This window comes from Macrobrachium nipponense, chromosome 36, assembly GCF_015104395.2.
Source record: "Macrobrachium nipponense isolate FS-2020 chromosome 36, ASM1510439v2, whole genome shotgun sequence".
Lineage (NCBI taxonomy): Eukaryota > Metazoa > Arthropoda > Malacostraca > Decapoda > Palaemonidae > Macrobrachium > Macrobrachium nipponense.
Genome location: NC_087220.1, coordinates 55,245,436 through 55,267,879, shown reverse-complemented (window position 1 = coordinate 55,267,879; position 22,444 = coordinate 55,245,436). Strand labels below are relative to the sequence as shown.

At 43.4% G+C, this 22,444-nt stretch overlaps 2 protein-coding genes across 6 annotated transcripts in view; one reads left to right on the top strand and one right to left on the bottom strand.

Moving 5' to 3' along the window:
• LOC135203668 (uncharacterized) overlaps positions 1-20,764 on the top strand; it is a 21,882-nt gene extending 1,118 nt beyond the window's left edge. For 3 of the 5 annotated variants that reach the window (XM_064233554.1, XM_064233552.1, XM_064233551.1), the window contains exons 2-4: positions 1,971-2,078; positions 2,546-2,727; positions 17,913-18,799. In XM_064233554.1, the coding sequence (XP_064089624.1) occupies positions 2,049-2,078; positions 2,546-2,727; positions 17,913-18,681 (981 nt within the window). In that variant the 5' untranslated portion in view covers positions 1,971-2,048 and the 3' untranslated portion in view covers positions 18,682-18,799. Of the gene's footprint in view, positions 1-204; positions 430-1,970; positions 2,079-2,545; positions 2,728-17,912; positions 18,800-19,717 lie in introns of those variants that run through there. The other 2 variants (XM_064233555.1, XM_064233553.1) reach the window with 2 other exon arrangements.
• LOC135203672 (tubulin alpha chain-like) overlaps positions 1-22,444 on the bottom strand; it is a 147,333-nt gene that overhangs the window by 111,475 nt on the left and 13,414 nt on the right. The window lies entirely within an intron of this gene.

Here is a 22,444-nt window from a genome sequence, read left to right as displayed (position 1 = left end):
ATGGTATGCTTAGAGTTATAATTGTATTCTTGTTTCACCAATTAAATATCGAGTGAATAAGACCTGTCCAGCGTGATGATGGTGGATTGTCAGCGATTTTTTACCTTAGGCTTTAATATATGTGAGCTAACTGAATGTATACTAACTAGTACATTTTAATTCAAAGGCTGTAGGCCTAATATAGAAAACTTTTTGTAATTCAAGCTGCTGATAAGGAGGGAGGCCTATTGAGGAAAGAACTTGGTAATCCTACAGCTTAGGTGTCCAAATTCACTGCTTAAGTTTTTGTTCAACTATTTTCAATTTCCTCTTTCAACAGATCTGCGAACAGAAGGGTAATTGCCAAGAAATGAGCAGTTTTATCTGCGTACAGAAGTGGAGATCATAAACAAACAAAGGAAATTAAGCTGTGCACCCCACGCGAATAGGGTAAATGACCGAGCGGTGACATAGCAGCCACCTCTCCCAGAACGTGGCAACTTCCAGAACAAGCAATTGAATTATTTCATTATTTCGTAATTAAGGAGAAAATACTTACCTTCGAGAGGAGCGTAGAGGTCTCGCTGTGCTGCCTGAATGGGCCACAACTCTTGAGTGATGCTCTTGGAGGCGAATTCAAGTACTTTTTCGGGAAGGTGGCCACATTCCAGGATCGGTGGCCGCTATTTTGCCAATCAATCATTTACTGTAGGTATTGTAGTGTACCTGCAACTGTGTCTGTGGAGTGGCGCTTAGGAACTCGGCATGAGTTCTTGCTCCTCAGCAGCCACTATTTGATAAATCTGAAAAAATGACTAGTTTATCTGCTTACCAAAGCAGAGATTTAAGATTTTCTCAAAATTCTATAAGTCCGTATCCCCAAAGACATGTTTTTTTTTTATTTACGCTCCCCTTATTCCCATTGTTTTTTTTAAACAATCTCTGCTTCTGTAAGCAGATAAACTGCTAATTGTTTCATGAATCCATAAATATTTGATAAATCTGAGCGCTGTTCTTGACTTTACGTAATGCCACAAATTTGGACCAATACACTCTTTTCAAAAGAGTGCTTTCAGCAAGGTTGATATAGCTTGTACAGTAAGTCTAGCTTCAAACTTATATCTCAGATCGGCCAACTTACTTGTGCAGTCAGTAGTGCTACCGTTGGCCTCTCCCTGTAGCCTTGGCTGAGATTGCATGGATTGCATCCTAACCAAACTTAACCTAATCAATGGAGCTTCATCCTACTGTAGCCTAGCCTAGATCTATTCAGTCTGCAACTTCAACTGCTGGCCGAAGGTTTAGACATTAATTTTTACATTATGTAGGCCTGTGTGATATTTCTTATGTATCATTGCAATTAATGATGCATTTTATTTTACATGGTACCTATAGGTTATGGGGCAAATATATATACTAGTCTGATGGCTAATAATACCTTTAGGTACCAGTTGTGTTTGTGGCCTGTTTCATTTTGCATAAAGCCATGTTAGTAAGAGTTTAGTAGGGAAGGCCTAACAAAATGTTGTAATGAAAGAACTAAATTTTGTTTCTAGACCTTTATGTTTTGTCTTACTATAACAAATATCCTGCAGATCTGGTTATATATTGACAGAGGTACAGGGTGTTCCACAAATGTAGAGCTTAACCTAAAAATTGTCACCTGTGATTTATGAAGTATGTTGAAAGATAGTTATATATATATTGTTTACATTAGTGTGTTCATGATTAACCCAATTGATGATGTTGAAAGTCCTGACCTCCTAAGGGTCACAAAAAAAAAAAAAAAAGCAGATGATGCTTTAGTAGGAATGGCTTCTTGAATAATTGTAGCAACTCATACTGTAATTCAGTTTTATTTACTACTTTGAAAATTAACTAAATACAATACTGTACAGTATAATATCTAGATTTTGGATTCCTTTTGTATGAATGTGACAGTGTATTGGGCTATCCTGTATGTTAAGTGCTGTAATGTGTATGTGTTACAGGTCAGAATGCCATGAAAGATGTGCTTTCAGCTGCTATAAGGTATAAACAGAGCAGCCAGTGTTGTAATTCCTGCCAAGATGGAAGAGAAATGTTTTAAAGGAAAAGAGGTATGTTACTCATTTTCAGGATTTTTTGCTTTGAGAATTACTGTCATAGATCACATTTTCCTTGCAAACCAATTTCTGTTTAGTTACTTTAGCACAGGGTTATAAGTGATACTATTGTTTTACTTTACCTAAGGTAGATTTCAAGTACTAGTACATGTTTATACAGATTTTTACTTTTGTGTATAGGACTGATTAATTGTTGCGCTGACCTTAGTCTTGAAGCTTCTGAAATTCAGAACTGATGCAGTGCATATTTACCTTCTGTGGACATTAATTTCTGCACAAGATATAAAGTTATAAGCATCAATAGAATAAAGTTTCCTGAATTTTGTTTCTGCATTTCTTAGTTACTTTTTCACATTCAAGAGAAACTAGGAGATAGATAACAAGGTCTTAGTCCATGTTACCAATTATTAACAAAATAATACAGTAATATTTATTAAATGATGGCTGTCTTTATGTTTCAGGAGGAGGGCAATGACTTGTGGTTGACCCGCATACCAATACCAAAGATGCTAGAGTTAGCTGTGCATCAACTAACCAATAAGAATTTACCTACTCATTTCATCGAAGATGTCCTGCCATCCCTTTGTTTCAGTCTACCTCCAAATAGTGGCGCCTGTTGTCGTATACTGCAGTCTCTTCCTGAGTAAGTTTGTTAATTTAAAATTTTTTTTTTGTAAGGAATTACAAGTATTTTGACTGAAAATGTGGATGCAATTGAAGGTCCTAAGTTTGATTTTGACATGGAGCATGGAGGTGGAATTCTCATTTAAACTTTCAAGATTCTTCATTAATATCCCTAAATGAAAAGTCTGCAATATCATTGGGACACTCTCTCTCTCTCCATAGGTTATCGTAGGTTATGAGGCAAGTTTTTTTTTTTTTGTACCATGAGGCAGATGGAGAGAAAAAGTTCATTTAAGTTTGATCTCTCTCTCTCATACTTATATCTGTTTGCAGCTTTAGTCTGACATACAAAAGAAAACGCAGTGGAAACTTTTGAGTTCTATTTACCCAATATGCAAAATTACTTCATGAAAATATGAAGTTGTTCATACATGAACAAACCTGAGGTCTTAACAATAGGATATTTGTAGTGCCTAGCTGGGTCTGGTTATAAAGCAGATGAAAGCAAGGAATCTTGTGATATCTGGCAATGCATGTGTAGATCGGATGAAGAGTGGTCAAGGACCACGCACCTACGCCACTGTGTCAGTCTTTTCTTTAACTGCCTGGGCGAGAGTCGTCGTTGACCTCTCTTGGCCTTTACCCGGTTCTTTGCCCGTTTTGTTTGTGTTTAGTGTGTGTGTGTGTGTGTGGCTGATATTATGGCTTCTGCTCCTTCTCGGCCTTGTCAACGTGTGTGCCCCGGAATTCCAGGTTTTCAGTGTTATCGTTTTTTGGCTTCAGCGGTGACCGATCCCCACATCGTGTGTAGCAGGTGTCGTTCTAATTTTTGTACTAAAACAAATCCTTGCACGGAAAGCCGGGCATGGCCTAAAGAGCAGTGGAAGTCGTTTTATAGCAAGAGAGAGCATCGGAGGGTTTTGACTCTTCCTTCATGGGAAGGATTTTCGCCTCTTCCCGATGCTTCATCTCATGCAGTATTCACCCCCATAGTAGCATTGTGCCTGTGTCTCCTTCCATTTCTGCCATTGATTCGTCGCTGGAAGTATCAGGAGGCCCCCAGGCTGATTTTTGTAATGTTGCCCCTTCTTCTTCGGGAGTTAATTTGATTCCCGGGGAGGGGGAGGCTTTTATGGAGGCTTGCTACCCCCCTCCTCCTGGCCTCGTCTTCGTGGGTAGTCTAGGTCAGCCATCTTGTATTGCTCCGCCAGTGACTGTTGCCGCTTCTTTGAGTCGGAGGGAAGCCGTGGCGTAAGCCCCGTTGATGACGTCAAGGGATCAGTCGTTGTGTATTCCTCCACCAGTGGCGTCTACTTCCCCTTCAGACCGAGGGGAAGCCGTGACGTCATCACCACTTGTTACGTCACTTCCATCAATGATGGCACTCCCAGTTGTCTCCTCTGCACTGCCTCTCTGAGCCGTGACGTCATCTCTGCCACCCAGTTCGCTGCATCTCCCTTCCATGCCATCAGAGCCTTCTCTTGCCAGGAGGTGCTTAAGAAGTTGGACTGTTTTGGATGATAAGTTGGCTGCCTTGTCAGCTGGGAGGACTGGAAGGAAACGTGTTGCATCATCCCCACCTCCTGTGAAGAGATCGCGTAAGAAACCAGTGCTGCCTTCCTCTCCCTCTTCCCCCTCTACGCCACGTCAGCGTATCGAGCATTGGAAGGCTAAGGACTTTGCTCTTTCTTTGCCTACGAGGGAGGAACAACGTGGACGTGTTATCGAGAGTGTTGTTGTTTCGGAGAGTGTTAGTGTATCTTCACTTGTGCAATCTGCAGTAGCTGCTTCGTCCTCTGCATTGAATTGCGAGCGTGTTGCAACCTCCCCCGTCCGTGCACATCGAGAGCGTGTTGCAACCTCCCCTGTCCGTGCGCATGATGCAAGTGCTCTTACTTCCCCAGGGCCTATTCGTCGCCGTAAGGATCTCAAGGCGCCTGTCAAGATGTCGAAGGTGGTGCAACAGGAGTGTTTGCCTACCCCTCTCCCTAGTGCTTCCAAGAGTTCGACTCTGGGGGATTCTCCTTCGATCTCAAGTGTTTGGGATTCCTCTCCAACTCACATTCGTACGTCTGCCACACCCGTGACCATTCACAGACATGTTAATGAGTCATCTGTTGGAGGAGTGCGTATGATGTTCGATGTTCCTAGTGTTGTAGTGGGTTCGTCTCGGCAACCAGCGAGTGGACCCAGCCCAGACAGGTTGGTTGGTGTTTTGGGCTGTTTGGCAGCTGATCCTTCCATGAATTTTAATGAGGAAGGTGCCTTAGAGGAGCCTACACATTCTTCTTGTTGTCGGTCTCCGTTGCTGGAGCAGAAGGAGGGAGACACGCAAGAGTTTTTGTCTTCCTTTTCGGAAGTTGTCTATCTCATTCGTGGGTTCAACAATTTGGAAAGTAGGACTCAGGCTTGGTCGTCTTACACTCCTTCTTGCTTGGAAACCTTGGTGGGAGCTATGCAGGATCCCAAATCATCTCTTCAGCTTCCCTTGTCAGGGCATGTCCAGTCGGTCTTGCATAAGGTTAACGCCTCTGTTTCAGACCGGGACAGTTTGCTTCGCTCTAAAGGCTCTGCCAAGCTACTACCCCTACCTCTCATGAGACATAGGAAGTACTATGCTACGAACTCTGCATTTTTGATGTCGAGGCATCTTAACCCAGATGTCATTCGCCTGAAGCTAGGATTGGCTTTAGAGCAGGTGAGGTCAGTGGCTCCGTCCTTGTCTCCACAAGATGCCTCAGCGTTGGAATCTACGGCAGCCTCCATGCTGTAGACAGTTTCTTGGCTGGACTTCTGGTCTGTGGTCATTGCCAAGATAGCTTCTGACAGGTCCCCAGAAGGGTTGGTGAGTGCATCCACACTTGCCAGTCTGTTGCAGTCCGGAGGTAAGGCGTTTTCGTATACGGCTCACTTCAGTGTTAATTTATGGGCTAACCTCCTCCTGATTAGAAGAGACGTGGCTTTATCTAGGATGGAGAGATCAGTTGACACAGAGTCCTTGCTGCTGTTGAGGAATGGAGATCTGTTCGAGTCCCAATTTGTGTTACCTCGGACCAAGCTCGAAAATGCGATAGACCGACGCTGGGCTGATACCAAAGAAAGTCTGGTGCACCAGGCCGTGTCTAAGTCAGAGTCTCGTCCTCGGAGACGTCCGGCTCTTCCTCCTCCCCCTTTCCAGCAGCATTCAAGAAGATCGTTGCCTGGTAGGCCGTCGAGAAGTTCGATCTCGGCCGGGCCTTCCCGTTCGGCTCAGCCTAGGTCAGAGGACCAACGTCCCTTTCTCTCTCGTTCCTTTAAGCCAAGAAGGGGCCCAAGGGGCAGAGGAAAAGAGGGCTGTCGGTAGGTTAGGTGCCTCTCCCTCTCCTGCTCCACGGGTGGGGGGCTGCCTGGCAGGGCCATTGGGCCAAGTGGCAGTCATGGGGCCTTCTCTCCTCTTCTGTCAGACAAGCTGCAGCTTGGGAAGGCATATCCTCCAGATGCTCTGAAGTTCTTGGCTCTTCGGGAGGAAGTGCAGAAGATGCTGGACAAGGATGCGATAGAGGAAGTGGTGCGTCCGTCTCCGGGGTTTTACAGTCACATCTTGGTGCCTAAGGTGTCGGGAGGATGGAGACCTGTGATTGACTTATCCACCTTGAAACACTTCATCAGGAAGAGACAGTTCAAGATGGAGACCCCACATTCGGTGTTGGCAGCCGTGAGGGAAGGCGACTTCATGCTGTCGATAGACTTAAGGGATGCATACTTCCAAATCCCTGTTCATCCGATGTCCAGGAAGTTCCTTCGCTTCTCTCATGGGGACAAGGTCTTAGAGTTCAAAGTCTTATGCTTCGGGCTGACAACAGCCCCTCAAGTGTTCACAAGTTCAAAGTCCTATGCTTCGGGCTGACAACAGCCCCTCAAGTGTTCACAAGGGTCTTCTCTCGTGTCAAGTTGGGCCCATGCTCAGGGGATCCGTTTGCTGAGGTACCTCGACAGTTGGTTGTTCTTGGCAGTTTCCAGGGAAAAGCTGCTGCAGGACAGGGATCGTCTACTTCGGTTCTGTCTGGAACTGGGCATTGTAGTCAACCAGGAAAAGTTGTACCTCTTACCCAGTCAAAGGATTCTCTACCTGGGTATGGTCATCGATGCGACTGACAAAAGTCTTCCCGTTGGATCAGAGATTGGATAAGTTGCGAGTGGTGGCGCGCGACTTCCTGTCGGAACCACATCACTCATCTCATCAGTGGCAGGTTCTTCTGGGAGTGTTGCCTTCCCTGGAGAAGCTAGTCCCTCATGGGCGTCTTCATCTTCTGTCTCTACAATGGAGACTGGGAGAATTCTGGTCTCTGGTGGGGGATTCACCCCTGTTAAGGGTTCCTCTGTCTCTGGAAGTGAGAGAAGACCTTCGTTGGTGGTTGGACAACCGGAATCTTTTGAAGGGTGTCCCTCTGCGTTCTCTTCCACCAGACATCCTTCTGTTCTCAGACGCCTCCCTCGCAGGTTGGGAGGCTCATTTAGGTGGCCTCATCACTTCAGGCACTTGGAGTTTGGAGGACAAACAGCAATATATCAACGTCTTGGAGTTGAAGGCAGCCTTCCTGGGTCTGAAGGAGTTTCGGGAGAAGGTAGGTCATTTTGTCGTTCTCATGTCAGACAACATCACGGTGGTTGCTAATGTGAACAAGCAGGGAGGCCTGGTTTCTTGTCAACTTCATGCCTTGACCATCGAGGTTCACCAGTGGGAGGTCAGCAATTCGGTAGAGCTCTCAGCCAGGTATATCCCAGGCGAACGAATGTGGTCGCAGACAAACTCAGTCGTCGAAATCAGATCCTAGGCACAGAGTGGTCCCTTCATAAAGTGGTAGCAGACAAGCTCTTCCAGGTTTGGGGGAGACCCATGCTGGACCTTTTTGTGACTCGCTTCAACAGAAAGCTGGAGATATTCTGTTCTGTGGTCCCAGATCCTTTAGCGTTAGCAGAGGACGCATTCCAACATCCTTGGGACAACCTGGAGGTGTATGCCTTCCCTCCGTTTTGTTTGATCAGTCAAGTTCTGAACAGGCTAAAGAGTTCACAGGGTCTCAGGATGACTTTGGTAGCCCCTCTGTGGCCTCAGGCAGAATGGTTCCCAGATCTGCTGTCGTCGTTGTCAGAGGTTCCGAGGGAAATTCCCCCTCGGCGACATCTCCTGTGTCAGCCGCATGCGGAAAGGTTCCACCAGTCAGTAGAATCCCTGTCTCTTCACAGTTGGAGGCTATCAAGTATCTCCTCCAAGCAAAAGTTTTTTCTCAGAGAACAGCAGGGCATATGTCCAGCAGTCTCAGAAAGTCAACCTCCGCAGTTTACCAAGGCAAATGGGCAATCTACTGTGATTGGTGTCGTAAACGGGGTTTTTATACATGCAACTTACCCGGCAGATATATACTTAGTTAATGTCTCTGACGTCTGACAGAATTCAAAACTCGCGGCACACGCTACAGGTAGGTCAGGTGATCAACCCCCTACCGCCGCTGGGTGGCGGTAATAGGAACCATTCCCGTTTTCTGACAGATTTTCTCTGTCGCCGGTGCTAGCAGCAACTTTGTTGGTAGCTCCTGCATGGAATTCTTGCTTGCTTCGCTAAGGATATTTGGGAAGTATTTGATCTTTGGCTATTGGCATACGCTGTTTTTGAATTGATTTGGAATTGATTGGAACTTTTTTAGGATGTCTGATGTAACACCTGGAACTCTGTTTAGTGTGTGGAAATGAAGGATGTAAGGTGAGGTTGCCGAAGGCTACTTTGGACCTTCACACTGTTTGTGTAAAATGTAGGGGAAGGGAATGTTCAGTTAAGGATACGTGAGATGTATGTGAGAGTCTAACTGAAATTCAATGGAAGGATTTAACTGCATATGTTAAGAAGTTAGAGAAGGATAGGATAAGGAAAGCTTCGGCTAGAAATTCTAGTAGATCCTGCTCTGCGGAACAGGATAGTATCTCTAACCCTGTAGTAGCTTCGCCATCTTCTTATGTGGTTTCAGCTCCTTCCCCCGCAGCGAACTCGTAGATGCGTCTTCTGAGAGAGCCGCTGTGGAGGCGTCAATACATAATTTGCAGAAGCAATTGCGTGACATGGATCAAGGTAAGGGTGAAGTGTACAGTGACGTGTGCAGTGTCCCCAGTGCAGTGGAGGGGGCGTCTGACCGACTCCGCATCGCTCCTAGGCCTAGACCTCTTTCAGACTCCCATGCCCAAGGGAGGAGGAATGTCGAAAGCCGCAAGGGGGATGTAGAGTATCCCCAACAGTCAGGAGTCCCTTCAGCAGAACCTGTAGGCTTGTCCCAGGCTGCTTTGGATAGCTATAGAAAAAGCATCCTAAGGAAGTGTTTCTCCGATTCGGATTCTTCCTCGCCTAAGCGTGGATGGAGCTCCACTTCCAAGTCGCGCCCTCTGAAAAGAGCCTGGAAGCCTTCAGAAGGAGGCGCTCTAGACTCCAGCCCAGAACCTTTTCCGGAGTATTCTCCCGCACCAAAGAGAGCAATGAGGTCTCCGGAATCTTCACCAGAAGGGATTCGCTCTTCTACCAAGAAGTTCTTGTTGGGCCTTCAAGCGAATCTTTCCTCTTTAGTAGGCTCCCTTTCAACAAGTAGGTGCAAGGAGCCTTCTCGCAGGAAGGACACCTCACTTCCAGTAAAGAGCTCTTTTAGGAGGCCATCTCCTAGTAGGAGGTCGGAGTCTAGTAGGCGCCTTTCTCCGAGAAGACCCCCTTCTCCTCCCAGAGGTTATGAAGACGATTCCTGTTATGCTTCGTCTCATCATGGAAGAAGCTCGGATTCGAGGAAGATTTACGACGCCTCTAGACGCCAGAAGATAGGCTCTAGATCCTCTCCGGTTAGGAGTAGGAAGATGTTTTCCGCACGAGGAAGTAGCGATCACCTCTCTTCAGTCGAACGCTCTCCTAGGAGTAGGATCTCCTCTTCAAGCAGAAGAAAGGAACTAGAGAGTTTATGCTCTTCCCGTAGAGAGAGAGGTGAGAAGGTCTCTCCCTCCAGAGATTATGACGGCTCTCCTAGAAGGCGCCAACGTACTGTAAGCCGCCACGATGATGGAGGTCATTTGCATTCTCCAAGACCTGTTGTTTCGGATAGGCTCTCCTCAAGGGAGTCAAGCACCTCTCCTCGCAGGCGTCAAGAGCCTGATAAGAGCCTGATCCGGGATTCGCGCCCCCCGACTGGGAGTCTCTCAAGAGTAGGCTCAAGCGCCTCTCCTCACAGGCGACAAGAGCCTGGAAAGAGCCTGCCCATGGGTTCATGCTCTACTTCTGCAAGAGGATCAAGAGTAGGCGCAAACGCCTCTCCCGCAGGCGCCAAAGAGGGGCCTGAAAGGAGCTTGATAGATTCACGCCCTACTCCTGGAAGACGCTCAAGAGTAGACGCAAGCGCCTCTCCTCATAGGCGCCAAGAGCCTGAAAAGAGCCTAGGCTTGGAGTCACGCCCTACTCCTGGTAGATGCTCAAGAGTAGGCGCAAGCGCCTCGCCAAGTAGGCGCCAAGAGCTCGGAAAGGTAGGCTCTAGAGCCTCTCCGCTCAGGTATCAAGAGCCTGTAGAGTGGCAGGAATCGAAGGATTCTCATGACCCGAGGACAGGGAGTAAACATATCCCGGGGAATGAACTTGCTTCTTCCTCTTGTTTGCACTTGAAGGATAAGAGTCTCATACCTTCCAGGACGTCTTCACCTAAGAGGTCTCATTCGCCGAACGTGACCGTGGAGGAAGTCTCTGAAGAGGAAGAACCTAAAGAGATAGGAGTCTCGGATTATAGGAGGCTTTCTTCACTTCTGCATCTGGAGTTTGGGGACTCGCTTAGCTCGGCTGATCCTCCTTCTCCAGGTTCTCTTCTTTCGAGTACCAAACTGGCAAAGTCCCCCTCTTTTGTCAAGATGTGACCTACGCTTTCAATGAAGAAGGCAATAAAGAGTCTAGAGAACTGGCTCCTTGTTAAGAAGGAGGCAGGTAAGACTGTCTTCATGTGCCCTCCGTCTAGACTGGCAGGTAAGCCGGGTGTCTGGTACGACACGAAAGAGCTGATGGGGTTAGGCCTCCCTTCTTCGGCTGACGTTGATTTTTTAGCATTAGTGGACTCATCTAGAAGGCGCTCTTTACTTTCTGCGAAAGCGTTGTGGGGAATGTGCGAAATGGATCATTTGCTCAAGGGTCTGTTTTGCACATAAGAAGTCTTCAACTTCATGGATTGGGCCTTAGGAGCCCTACAAAGAGAGCTCAAGATCCTGTTCGTGTCAATGGAAGTATTGACCAGTGTCCTTTTGTGCCTGGACAAGGCGGTCATGGATGGATCCACAGAAGTTGCCTCTCTCTTTGGATCAGGAGTGCTCAAGAAGAGGTCCGTCTACAGCTCGTTCTTAGCCAAGTCAGTGTCACCTTTGCAGAGAGCCTCTTTACTTTTTTCCCCGCTCTCAGGATACCTGTTTCCACAGGAAACAGTTAAGGACATATCAAGATCCCTTTCGGAAAAGGCTTCGCAAGATCTTCTTGCTCAATCGGCCAAAAGGCTTAAACCGGCTGTGCCTATGGCTAAAAGAGAGGGAGGGACGCATAAGGCTTCGTTCCAACAGCCCTTTCGAGGACGAGCAACCTCTAGACCCACTCTTAAGAGTAGGAGACCGTTCAAGAGAGGACGATCTTCTCGAAGACCATTCTCTAAAGCCCACAATGAGACAGGAGTCCTCCAGACTCCAGTAGGGAAGCTAGATTGTTTGGAAGTTTGCAAAAGTCTGGGCTCAGAGAGGGGCGGACAACTGGTCCCTCTCTATCCTTGAGAGAGGATATCTTATCCCCTTCAGGGAAAAACCTCCCTTAACCACTACGCCAAGGGAGTTGGCGGCGAGATACAGGGATCCTTTAAAAAACCAAGCCCTCCTGCATCTGGTGCAACAGATGTTCGAAAAGGAGGCGATAGAAAAGGTTCAAGACCTTCAGTCCCCAGGCTTTTACAATCGCCTCTTCCTGGTACCGAAAGCCTCAGGGGAGTGGAGACCAGTACTGGACGTAAGCGCCCTAAATCACTTTGTGATCAAAACAAAGTTTACAATGGAAACTACTTCATCTGTTCTCGCAGCGCTAAGGCAGGGGGATTGGATGGTGTCCCTGGACCTTCAAGATGCCTACTTTCATGTACCCATTCATCTCTCGTCCAGAAAGTACCTAAGGTTTATGGTACAGAGCCAAGCGTATCAGTTTCGCGCCCTTTGTTTCGGTCTTGCCACAGCTCCCCAAGTTTTCCCGGGACTGATGAAAAATGTGGCTCATTGGCTACTTTTGAAAGGAATAAGAATATTTCTGTATCTTGACGATTGGCTGATTCGTTCTCAATCCAGGAATCGTTGTCTGGAGGACCTAAAGTCGACTTTGGATCTAGCTCAGTCCTTGGGACTGTTAATAAACCCCGGGAAATCCCAGATGGATCCCCAGCAAAGCATTGTCTATCTGGGGATTCTGATGGATTCTCGGGGTTTTCAAGTATATCCATCCATGGAAAGACGGGATCGAGGTATACAAAAAGTGAAAACCTTCCTAGAGAAAGAACGATGTTCCGCGAGGGAATGGATGAGTCTTCTGGGGACCCTTTCCTCGTTGGAACAGTTCGTTTCTCTAGGGAGGCTTCACATAAAACCCCTTCAATTCTTCTTGAAGGAGAATTGGGATCAGAGGAATCAGGATCTTTTGGACTCCTTTCCTCTCTCCAGAGAAATAAAGAAAGAGCTCAGCTGGTGGTTAGAACCAGGAAGACTCAACGAGGGACTATCACTGCAGTTACCGAACCCTTCCCTAGTGTTGTTTACAGACGCTTCGGAAGTGGGATGGGGGCCGACTCTGGGCTCAATAGAAGTGTCAGGCACCTGGAGTGGGGAACAGGTGTCCTGGCACATCAACGAGAAAGAGCTAGCGGCAGTGCATCTAGCTCTCATGCAGTTAGAATCCCAAGTCTCAAATTCAGTGTTGCAAGTGAACTCGGACAACACGACAGCTCTAGCCTACATAAGGAAGCAGGGGGGGACTCACTCCCTCTCCCTTTACGAGAAGGCAAAGGAGCTTCTTCTGTGGGCAAAGGATCGGAACATCTCGCTATTAACGAGGTTTATACAAGGCGAAAAGAATGTGAGAGCAGACTTGCTGAGCAGGAGGGATCAAGTCATTTCCACAGAGTGGACTCTGCACTCGGAGGTCTGCAACGAACTTTGGAACCTCTGGGGGAGGTCCAACATAGACCTGTTTGCAACGCATTGGAATGCGAGGATGGAGAACTACTGCTCTCCGATTTCGGATCCGAGAGCAGTAGCAATAGACGGTCTCCTTCTAGATTGGAAGGGAATAGACGGGTACGCCTTTCCTCCTTTCAAGATCATAGAAGTCATAAGAAAGTTTGTCTCAGCGGAGGGAGCAAAGCTGACCCTCATCGCCCCATTCTGGCCAGCTCAAGATTGGTTCACAGAGGTACTGGAATGGATGATAGATTTTCCAAGGTCCCTTCCCTTACGGAACGATCTTCTCAGACAGCCCCACTTCGACAGATACCACAAAAACCTCCCCGCTCTCGGTCTGACTGCCTTCAGACTGTCGAAGGACTCGTCAGAGCGAGGGGGTTTTTCACGCGCAGCTGCAAAGGCAATTGCAAGAGCCAGAAGACCCTCAACTTATACGCGTGTACCCGTCGAAGTGGGAGGTCTTCCGAAAGTGGGCCAGGAATCAGAATGTATCCTCTTCCAGTACCTCTGTGACGGAGATAGCGGATTTTCTGCTGTATTTGAGGCAGAAATGTAACCTAGCAGTCTCTACCATAAAAGGTTATAAGAGCATGCTTTCCTTGGTTTTTAGACATACAGGACTTAACATCACAGACGATAAAGACCTGCATGACATAATTAGGTCCTTCGAGACTTCGAAGTCCAAACATCTAAACCACCTAGCTGGAACCTGGATGTGGTGTTGAAATTCCTTATGTTGGAGAAGTTTGAACCTCCTAATAATTCTTCATTTAGAGATCTGACTAGGAAATCTCTCTTCCTGTTTGCATTAGCCTCGGCTAAGAGAATAAGCGAAATTCAGGCTTTAGAAGGCACAGTGGGCTTTAAGAAGGACTCTGCAGTATGCTCCTTTAACCCCCTATTTTAGCCAAAAATGGCGGAATCCTTCTAAAGCCGTTAGGGCCCAAGGACTTTTTGTTGAAATTAAAGGATTGTCTTCCACTGGTGGGGTGGAGAGAAAGTAGGAGAGGACCTTATGTCCAGTCAGGATCCTCAAGTTCTATCTAGAAAGAAAGAAGCGAAAGGGAGGAAACTCGGAGAACCTTTGGTGCTCAGTAAGGAATCCGAGTAGGACTATGTCAAAGAATGCCCAAGCCTTCTTTATTAGAGATATTATTAAAGAAGCCCATTCATCCTGTGAAGAGGAACATTTCAGACAACTGAGAGTTAAAGCGCATGAGGTCAGAGCTGTGGCCACCCCCTTAGCTTTTCATAAAAATATGTCGTTACAGGCTTTAGTCAAATCCACATACTGGAGATGTAATTCAGTATTTGCATCTAACTATTTGAGAGACGTACGTGTCACTTATGAAAAGTGCTTCTCTCTCGGACCTTACGTATCTGCGGGTTCGGTGCTGGGACAGGGGGCTGAAACCGATCTTAATTAGTTTAGATAGATTAGAAAATTTTAATTTTGTGGTGTCATTTTTTATGGTTGATTGAAAGTGGTAGTGGAAATGTACCACTTTCAAATCGTAGTTTCCAACAATATTAGTGTGGTCAGGTGGTCGAGATTGGTTTTCATGCTCCTTGTAATGGTTTGGACTTAGGCTCTGTCTTGTAAGAGGGTTAGTCCCTGTTGATATGACGAAGGTGAAGGCTCTACCAAGACAAGGCTCTGTCGAGTAAGCGGGCTAGCCCCCATTGACAAGATCCAGAAGAGTTCTCAGGGGCAGGTCTCATGCTCACTGAAATTCTTGAGGCAAGCAGACTCATAGACAGTATTCATGAAGTCTTCTGCCCTATAAGGTAGGAACCAAGGTTTTAAGAATAATTTATAGTACCTACAACAAGACGTTGTTTCCCTGTTTTTTGGATTGCTATTTATATTGAGTAACTATCTCTTACCCGCCACCAAGGGTGCCAATCAGCTAAGTATATATCTGCCGGGTAAGTTGCATGTATAAAAATGAAATTGTTAAGATACAATAAAGTTTTATACATACTTACCTGGCAGATATATACGTTTAATGGCCCACGCAGCCTCCCCTCAGGAGATGGGTGGAAGAGAAAATCTGTCAGAAAACAGGAATGGTTCCTATTACCGCCACCCAGCGGCGGTAGGGGGTTGATCACCTGACCTACCTGTAGCGTGTGCCGCGAGTTTTGAATTCTGTCGGACGTCAGAGACATTAGCTAAGTACGTATATATCTGCCAGGTAAGTATGTATAAAACTTTATTGTATCTTAACAATTTCATTTTTCTCCATTCGCAACGTCTATTCAACGAATAGCAGACTTTTTTAACCTTCCTCAGAGACGAGAAATGTTTGTCCGTTTCTCCCATTAGAGGCTACAGGGCGGCCCTGAGTTTGGTGTTACGCCTTAGAGGTATCGACATCTCCTCTTCCTGGGAACTTTCCTTGCTAGTTAACGGGTTTGAGCAGTCGAGTTCTCCTAGAGAGCTCAAGCCTCCAACGTGGGATGTTTCCTTGGTTCTCAAGAGCTTCACTAAGAGTCCATATGAGCCCTTGGGCAACTATGAGCCTTTGCCTTGCTCATCTGACAGGAACTTGATGCTCAAGACAGTTTTTCTTCTGGCCTTGGGATCTTCCAAGAGGGTAGGAGAGTTCCATGGTCTAAGCTCTGAGGTGAAGCACACCAGGGGTTAGGGGTCAGTGTCCTTCGAATTTGTCTCGGAATTCGTGACCAAGACCCAAAATCCCTCTGAGCACAATGACAGGTTCACTTCGTTTTCCATTCCATCACTGAATGACTTTGTGGGTGGGTCCTGTCCGGGTCCTGCGTTGCTATCTTAAAAGGACTCGGCACCTTAGACCAGGCTGCCGCAGACTTTTTGTTAGCACAGGCCGTACAAGAAAGAGGTGTCTTAAGAATACTATCTTTTTGGAATACGGGAAGCCATCAGACAGGCATATTTGACTCTTGATGATTCCACCACCACGTCTGTGCAGGCTAGAGCGCATGATGTTAGGTGTATTGGTCCCTCTCTGGCTTTCAAAAAGAACTTGGCTGTACATAGAGGGCTGAGTGCTGGTACTTGGTTACGCCAGTCCACATTCACCTCTTTCTATCTGAAAGATGTTGCCCGCAGATCTTCGGACACGTTTTCCCTGGGTCTTGTGGTGGCTGCCCAACAGGTTGTGTAACTCATAGTTGCCCTTAACAGGGCACTTTTGTATCATACCTAAGATGATTGTGTGGATGAGAGAGTGAGTGAGTTGGCTGGTCTCCTTTCTCTTGTACCTTTCCTTCTGGCGGATTAAGGAATAGACACGTCATTCGCTGTACTGGTCTGATACAGGTGAGTAAGGTAGTCATACTGATAGTGTGGTTGCTTAATATACAAATATCAAACCCTCTGTTTGGTAGCATATGTTCCACTCCTTGGCAATGGGGGAGGAGTTGGGAGTAGTACAAACCCTGGTGTATTGGTTTGCTATTGGACAGTCAAAGTTCTCTTTGGTTCCCTATACAATGATTCCCCCATATATATCATTGTACGTCACTCAGGGTCAGAGTGGTTAGATATCAATTTATCTAGCTTCTCAAAGGGCTTCAGTCCCTCTCCAGAAGTCATTTCTTCTGGAAGCTGGACTGGTGGGTAGGACCCCAACCGGTTCAGGATGTCTTGTACCTCCCTCCAAGTATGAGTATCCTATTGTTAAGACTGAAGGTTTGTTCGCGTATGAACAAATGACAAATTTTCTAAGACAATTTGTATTTTTCATAGCTACAAACATAGGTCTTAACATTATACTGCCTGCCTCTAGCCGCCCCTCTGTTTATTAAGACATCCTTAGTTGGGAAAGACTGATGCAGTGGCGTAGGTGCGTGGTCCTTGACCACTCTTCACCCGATCTACGCATGCTTTGCCAGATATCACAAGATTCCTTGCTTTCATCTGCTTTTTAACCGTATCCAGCTAGGCGCTAGAAATTATCCTAATGTTAAGACCGAAGGTTTGTAACTATGAAAAATATGAATTGTGTTGGAAAATTTGTCATTTCTGCAAGTTACCTATATTAGTATGAAATATGCTACAATGACTATCCCCAAGTGATATGGGAATAATGAAAAATCATGTAAAAAAGGAGTTTGATAATATTTGAATTGAAGAAACTCCCTGTAATAACAGAAATGACAATTTGAACCAAGTAACATCATGTCCAAAGATACAATGAATGTATTTGCTGAAATTTCAGAAATGCCCTTTTGTGTGGAGCAGGTTTAAGATAGAAAAGTTGTAAGCTTGGGATAGATAAGTTTCATGTGCAAATATTCTTCACAAAGCAAACATGTACTAGTGGCATCCTATAAAAATAAATACTTTTTCAGCTAAAAATAGAATACAAATTAGAGTAGTCAACATCTTTAATTGATCCAGTTAGGAAATCTTTCAACAACTGTAATATATTGGATAAAGGTACGTACTAGTACTATGTGCATGTTTTAGAATAAAATCTTTCAAGCCCAATTAGAATTTAGGTTTAGTAGCCTGATTAAACTTCTTTATGAGAATAATGATACGTACTTGGTTTTAGTAGGTAAGCTAATCTACTAAGAATTAGACTAAAAAGACATTAAGAACCATACTCTTAAAATAGTTTTATAATAATGATGGTACTGTAATTCTCCTGAGCCCTGCAGGACACTCTAGAATGAAAAGTTATATCTTGCCTCTTGTTTCCTGATTTTGCAACCATTTAAAATCATGAAATATAACCTGCTGTTGTCAATGCAAACCTTTAAAGACAAATTGGAATGTTTGGTTTGCACTTTAAAAATATGGTTCTTTATGTCTTTTTCAGTTTAATACCAAGTAGATTAGCTTACTAAAACCAATGCTCTGATTGTTGCTAAGATGAAATTGTTTAAATAATTCGGCTTATTTGTGTGTGTGTATTTCTTGTAGCATGCAGTACTATATATAATTTATAGCTATTAATACCTAACTTTCAGATCAAGCCCAGTGTGGGGGAGTTTACAGGAAGGTGTGGCCACTGGAAAATATCTGCCTCCAGGGATGATGGCTGCTCTTTATCGGTCACGTCCCTCCTTCTTAGAAGGAAACATTTTTAGTGTGCTCAGATGCTATGTGCAGAGTACCGCTGCTTGCGAAAGGTATGAAATTTCAAACTTTACTATTAAACATTTTAAGGATTCCAGTCGGTCCTCTTGTAGTTTATTTGATCGCAAAATTGATGTTATGAACAGTGAGGATTCACAAAATTTACCTGAAGTGCAGATTGTCCCTAACTTTTGGAGGAAGAGTTTTATAGTGGATGCTGCTGTTTGCAGTGAGGAAGTATTTATTATGTGTTTGAGGATATTCTTTAAGGTGGCAGTGGATGTGCAGTTTTCACTGACATATATGTTGAGTGTCCATGATTTCTTTGCAGTGTTATTCTGTAGATTGGATAAAGAACTTTTCAAGGTTTTTCCAAGTAACTTGCAGCATGTAGTTTATCTCTTAACACTACCTTTGTATATCTCAGATGGTGCCACACTGGAAAATACTGAACAAGTCCCAGTTATTCAGGACTCTCTTTTGAGATTGGTACAGGATGAGGGGATTTCTGTTGTTCGAACTTTGCTGTGTTTCTTTCCATATTGGTTGCCAGCTTTATCTTGTAGTCAGTTTTTAGATAATTATTTGAAATTCATCCCCAAAGATGAAGATGAGACTGTGAAGGTAGAAAGCCAATCAGAAGTAATTTTCTTAGTGTAACTGTGATAAACTTTAGTGGTGGTTTATTGTTTGGGGAGATAAGCTAATAGCAATATTGAGCTTTCTTTCATTTAGATTAATTCAACAGGTTTTATTTTTCAGCATTAAAATTGGACTCTATTTTACCAGAGGATAGTATTACTATTTACCATGTTTCTAATTGATAAATGTAGTGTTCTTTGAAACAAGTTTTTTGTTTTTCAAGCTGCATATTTAATTATTACATACACCCAAAATTGTCTAGAGGGAATTAAAGGATGTGGTAGAGATGGGCTGCATTTGGTATATGCCTTCAGTTTTGTTGTTTTGACAAGTGGTTAATTTGGGGTATGTAAATTACTCTTAAGATGAGGGCATTGGATGGTGTTTACTCCCTCATTGCTAGGTCACATCATTTGACCCATAGATAGAACTTTGGATGTCATTTCAACTTTGTGGCATCTACCCTTTTCTTTGGTTATACTGTAATTGTGAAAAACAAACTACATTTTGGAATTTATGGACCCTATATGGGGACAATGCATACAGTTTGCCTTGTGTGTGTGTCACTCTTACATGGGATTAGACAAATTAGGTAGGTCACTAAGCTTGCTTGTCCAGTCATCCCTTGCTTTTAAAAAAAACTGATAATACTTTGTACCTCTTACTAAATGCTTACTGAAAGTGACAATAGCATTTGAGGGTGAGAAAATTCCCAAAAGTAAGTTTTCTAGGTTTTATCCTTCAAGGTTTTACCAGATTGTTCAACAAGATCCAGTTCTTTGAAAAGGCATGACAAATTTTTTCTAGATTTGTCAGAAAATTTACAAGAATTTATTTGATGCATCCTTTCTTTAATGTTGGCTGAAAGTTTAAATGCTAGGCTGTTGGGAAAGCAAGATTATTTTGTATAGGCAATCTGCAAAGAGGGGAACCTAGAAGGATTAATGGGGACTATAGGGGACAAATAAGATTTAATTAGCTGTTTTGGAATCTGTACCTATTCCATAATAATACAAGTTTTTTTTTTCATTTACTCATTTTTTGCTATAATCAGAGTGGCCTACTTGTACCTTAAGTTTTGGCTGAAGTACTGTACAGTGGAGAAGAGCACAGTACTCTTGGAACTTCTGTCTCTTAATCATCGTTCTGTTGATATTTTGGCAGCTGAAATGGAAATATTGATTTCTCTTGTGATAATTTAAAAATTATTAAGTGCTCATGAAATCAAGTCACTTCATGTCATTGCATTCATTTTACATTACAAGATTTTAATAATATAGAACTTCACTGTAAATTGTGTAAACCATAGTAATTTCTTAGATTTTTTTCTTCATGTTTACTGTAGTTCTTGTAATGTAAATTAGCATATATTTTTGTTAAATAAACCTAACATGGTAACACTTTTAATCTGTCTTTCATATTAGATATAGCATTGCATTAGTTAACTCCCCTCCATCGGGTTTGTAAAGTGTTTCATCTGTTACAGGCTGCTAAATAGTAAGAGCTTGTGCCAGCATAAAGCTAGCTTAATCTTGCTCCTATTCCCTTTTGTCTCTTCCCACCAAGCTATCAAATTCTCTCCTGTCTTGTTACAGTTCCAGTTTTGCTCTTGTTAAACTATACTAAAATAATGACATGTATTAGTTGTAGATGCCATTGTATATGTAGATAATGAATAATTTTCTTTCTTTGACTAAAGAGTACGGATTGTTCCCATCTTTCATTTGGGTAAACCATTGGACATTAGTTGGCAAACTGAATACGTACAGAATTTTCTTATTTTACATTTCACTTTTTACTTATAGTATTACTTGGAAAATTTGACAGTTATGAGTATGGGTGTACTATAGTGGAGCAATTGAAATAGTGAATATTCTAAATTGATTTTATAAGAAATGTAGTTGGAGGTTTGAATTTTCATACTGTTTTGTATATACAGTGAAGTTTTGTACAACTTCACTACTTGTTCACGCACTGTACTAACTCTCTGTAAAAAGTATAGCTTTAAATTGATAAAAGGTTACAGTATGTGGTAAGTGATAGAAATTTTATAAGACAAATTATGGTTTTTTGTACATTATTAATAAAGAGGAAGTTGTCATGATGTCTTTATGTTACCAGTACTCATACTGTAAGGTAAGTTAATAGTTTTGGCATAGTTTAGATACATGATCTGGCTTAATCACCTAATAATGATTTATGTATTGGGGTTGGCAAGGTGACCTTGGCTGCATGTGCAGTTAGAAGTACAAGTGGTAGAGTCACCGTCACAGTAGTTATTTTGTAGTTTCCTTGGTTCATGATTCAAATACATTACAATATACGTACATATCTGGAAAAGTGTGAATAATGTTTTCATCACTGGTGTAGAATTTTTTAAAATGATTTCCAACCTTTATGTGTTTAAATATGTCTAGTGGCTTCTACAGTTCATCATGTCTTGTGCTGGATTTGTTCATCTCTTGTTTGGATGGAAAAGTTATTTCTTCCATATTCAGGAGTCAATTTTTGTGGATGATGTAAGGTTTGATGTTAGTTATAAACAAGAAAAAGTTTGGGGAATATTCCATGGTACAGCTAACCTTACCTAACCTAACCCAACCCACAATCACACTCATGAGTTGTGTGATTTCTTAGTTCCTGAGTTAGATTTGTTTTTCTGAAATTAAACTCCCCTCATTTTCTTTTCACTCATCCTGTTTTCATTTAGACTTCAGCTAGATAGGTTTCACATCAAACTGACTTTACATTAAAGATAAGAAATTCATTCCAAGTCTTATGATGTTGGAAGTGTTTAAGGAAATGTTTATGTATTTTGCTGTAGAAATTCATACTCCAGTCTTATTTAATATGTGGTTAATAGTGGTCAAGATACTCCCATCATTGGAAAGCTGCTCCAGGTACTGTAGGAACCACTATAATGGAAGGGATTTGTGGGATCGATTAAGCCAAAGAGAGTTACTGCTGTTGTGTGGCTATAACATGTAAAAACTTGGTAGAGGCATCACCCACAAAGAGCTTTGGTTAGCACGTGCCGACTCCTCCATCCTACACGACTGCTCATTGAATATGCTGGGTTAGTGTTCAGGAATTGGTCTTGTTTATCCTATAGAGCCACTAACACTGTAGGAAGTTTTAGATTTTGTTTGCATTGCTGAATGATTTATCCATGTAGATTTTATATCAGAGCTTCAGTTTGTTTTTAGGAGTTATCTAAAATACCTGCAGATAGTTTTAAAATTTGTTACAAAAGCTTATTATTTTCATAGACTAGAATTGTAATTAAAAGTAGATGATCTCTACACATATTGACAATAGAAAATGAATGTGCTGACAAAGGTGCACTCATAAAGCTTTTCCGTTTTGGGCAGACCATGAAAGTATTATTGCAAATATGTGGTCATCTGCTAATGCTCATGTTGACAGACTAGAATCTCTTCCACAGATGTTTCTCATTTCAGAAAAAAAATTTCCCTTCTGCTTAGGTGTACAGTGCAGAATGATTCTTGCCAGATTATTATGTTCTAGTTTAACAAGAAGTCTAGGTACAGTTTTTTGACTAAATAAGAGGAAGAAACATAAGCAAGGTAAAGGTAAAGATGTTGATTAGCTAAATCAGAAGAGAGTGAAGTGTACAGATGAAAAAAGAAAGGCAGTAAACTATTCAGCTTGGTCTGAAGGCAAGCTGCAAAGAACCTTTAGTACCCTCAACAGTATGCAAAAAAGGGTATTCCAGCTCTTCCTTTCATTTTATAGCTAAGAGGAGAACAGAAGAGTTTAA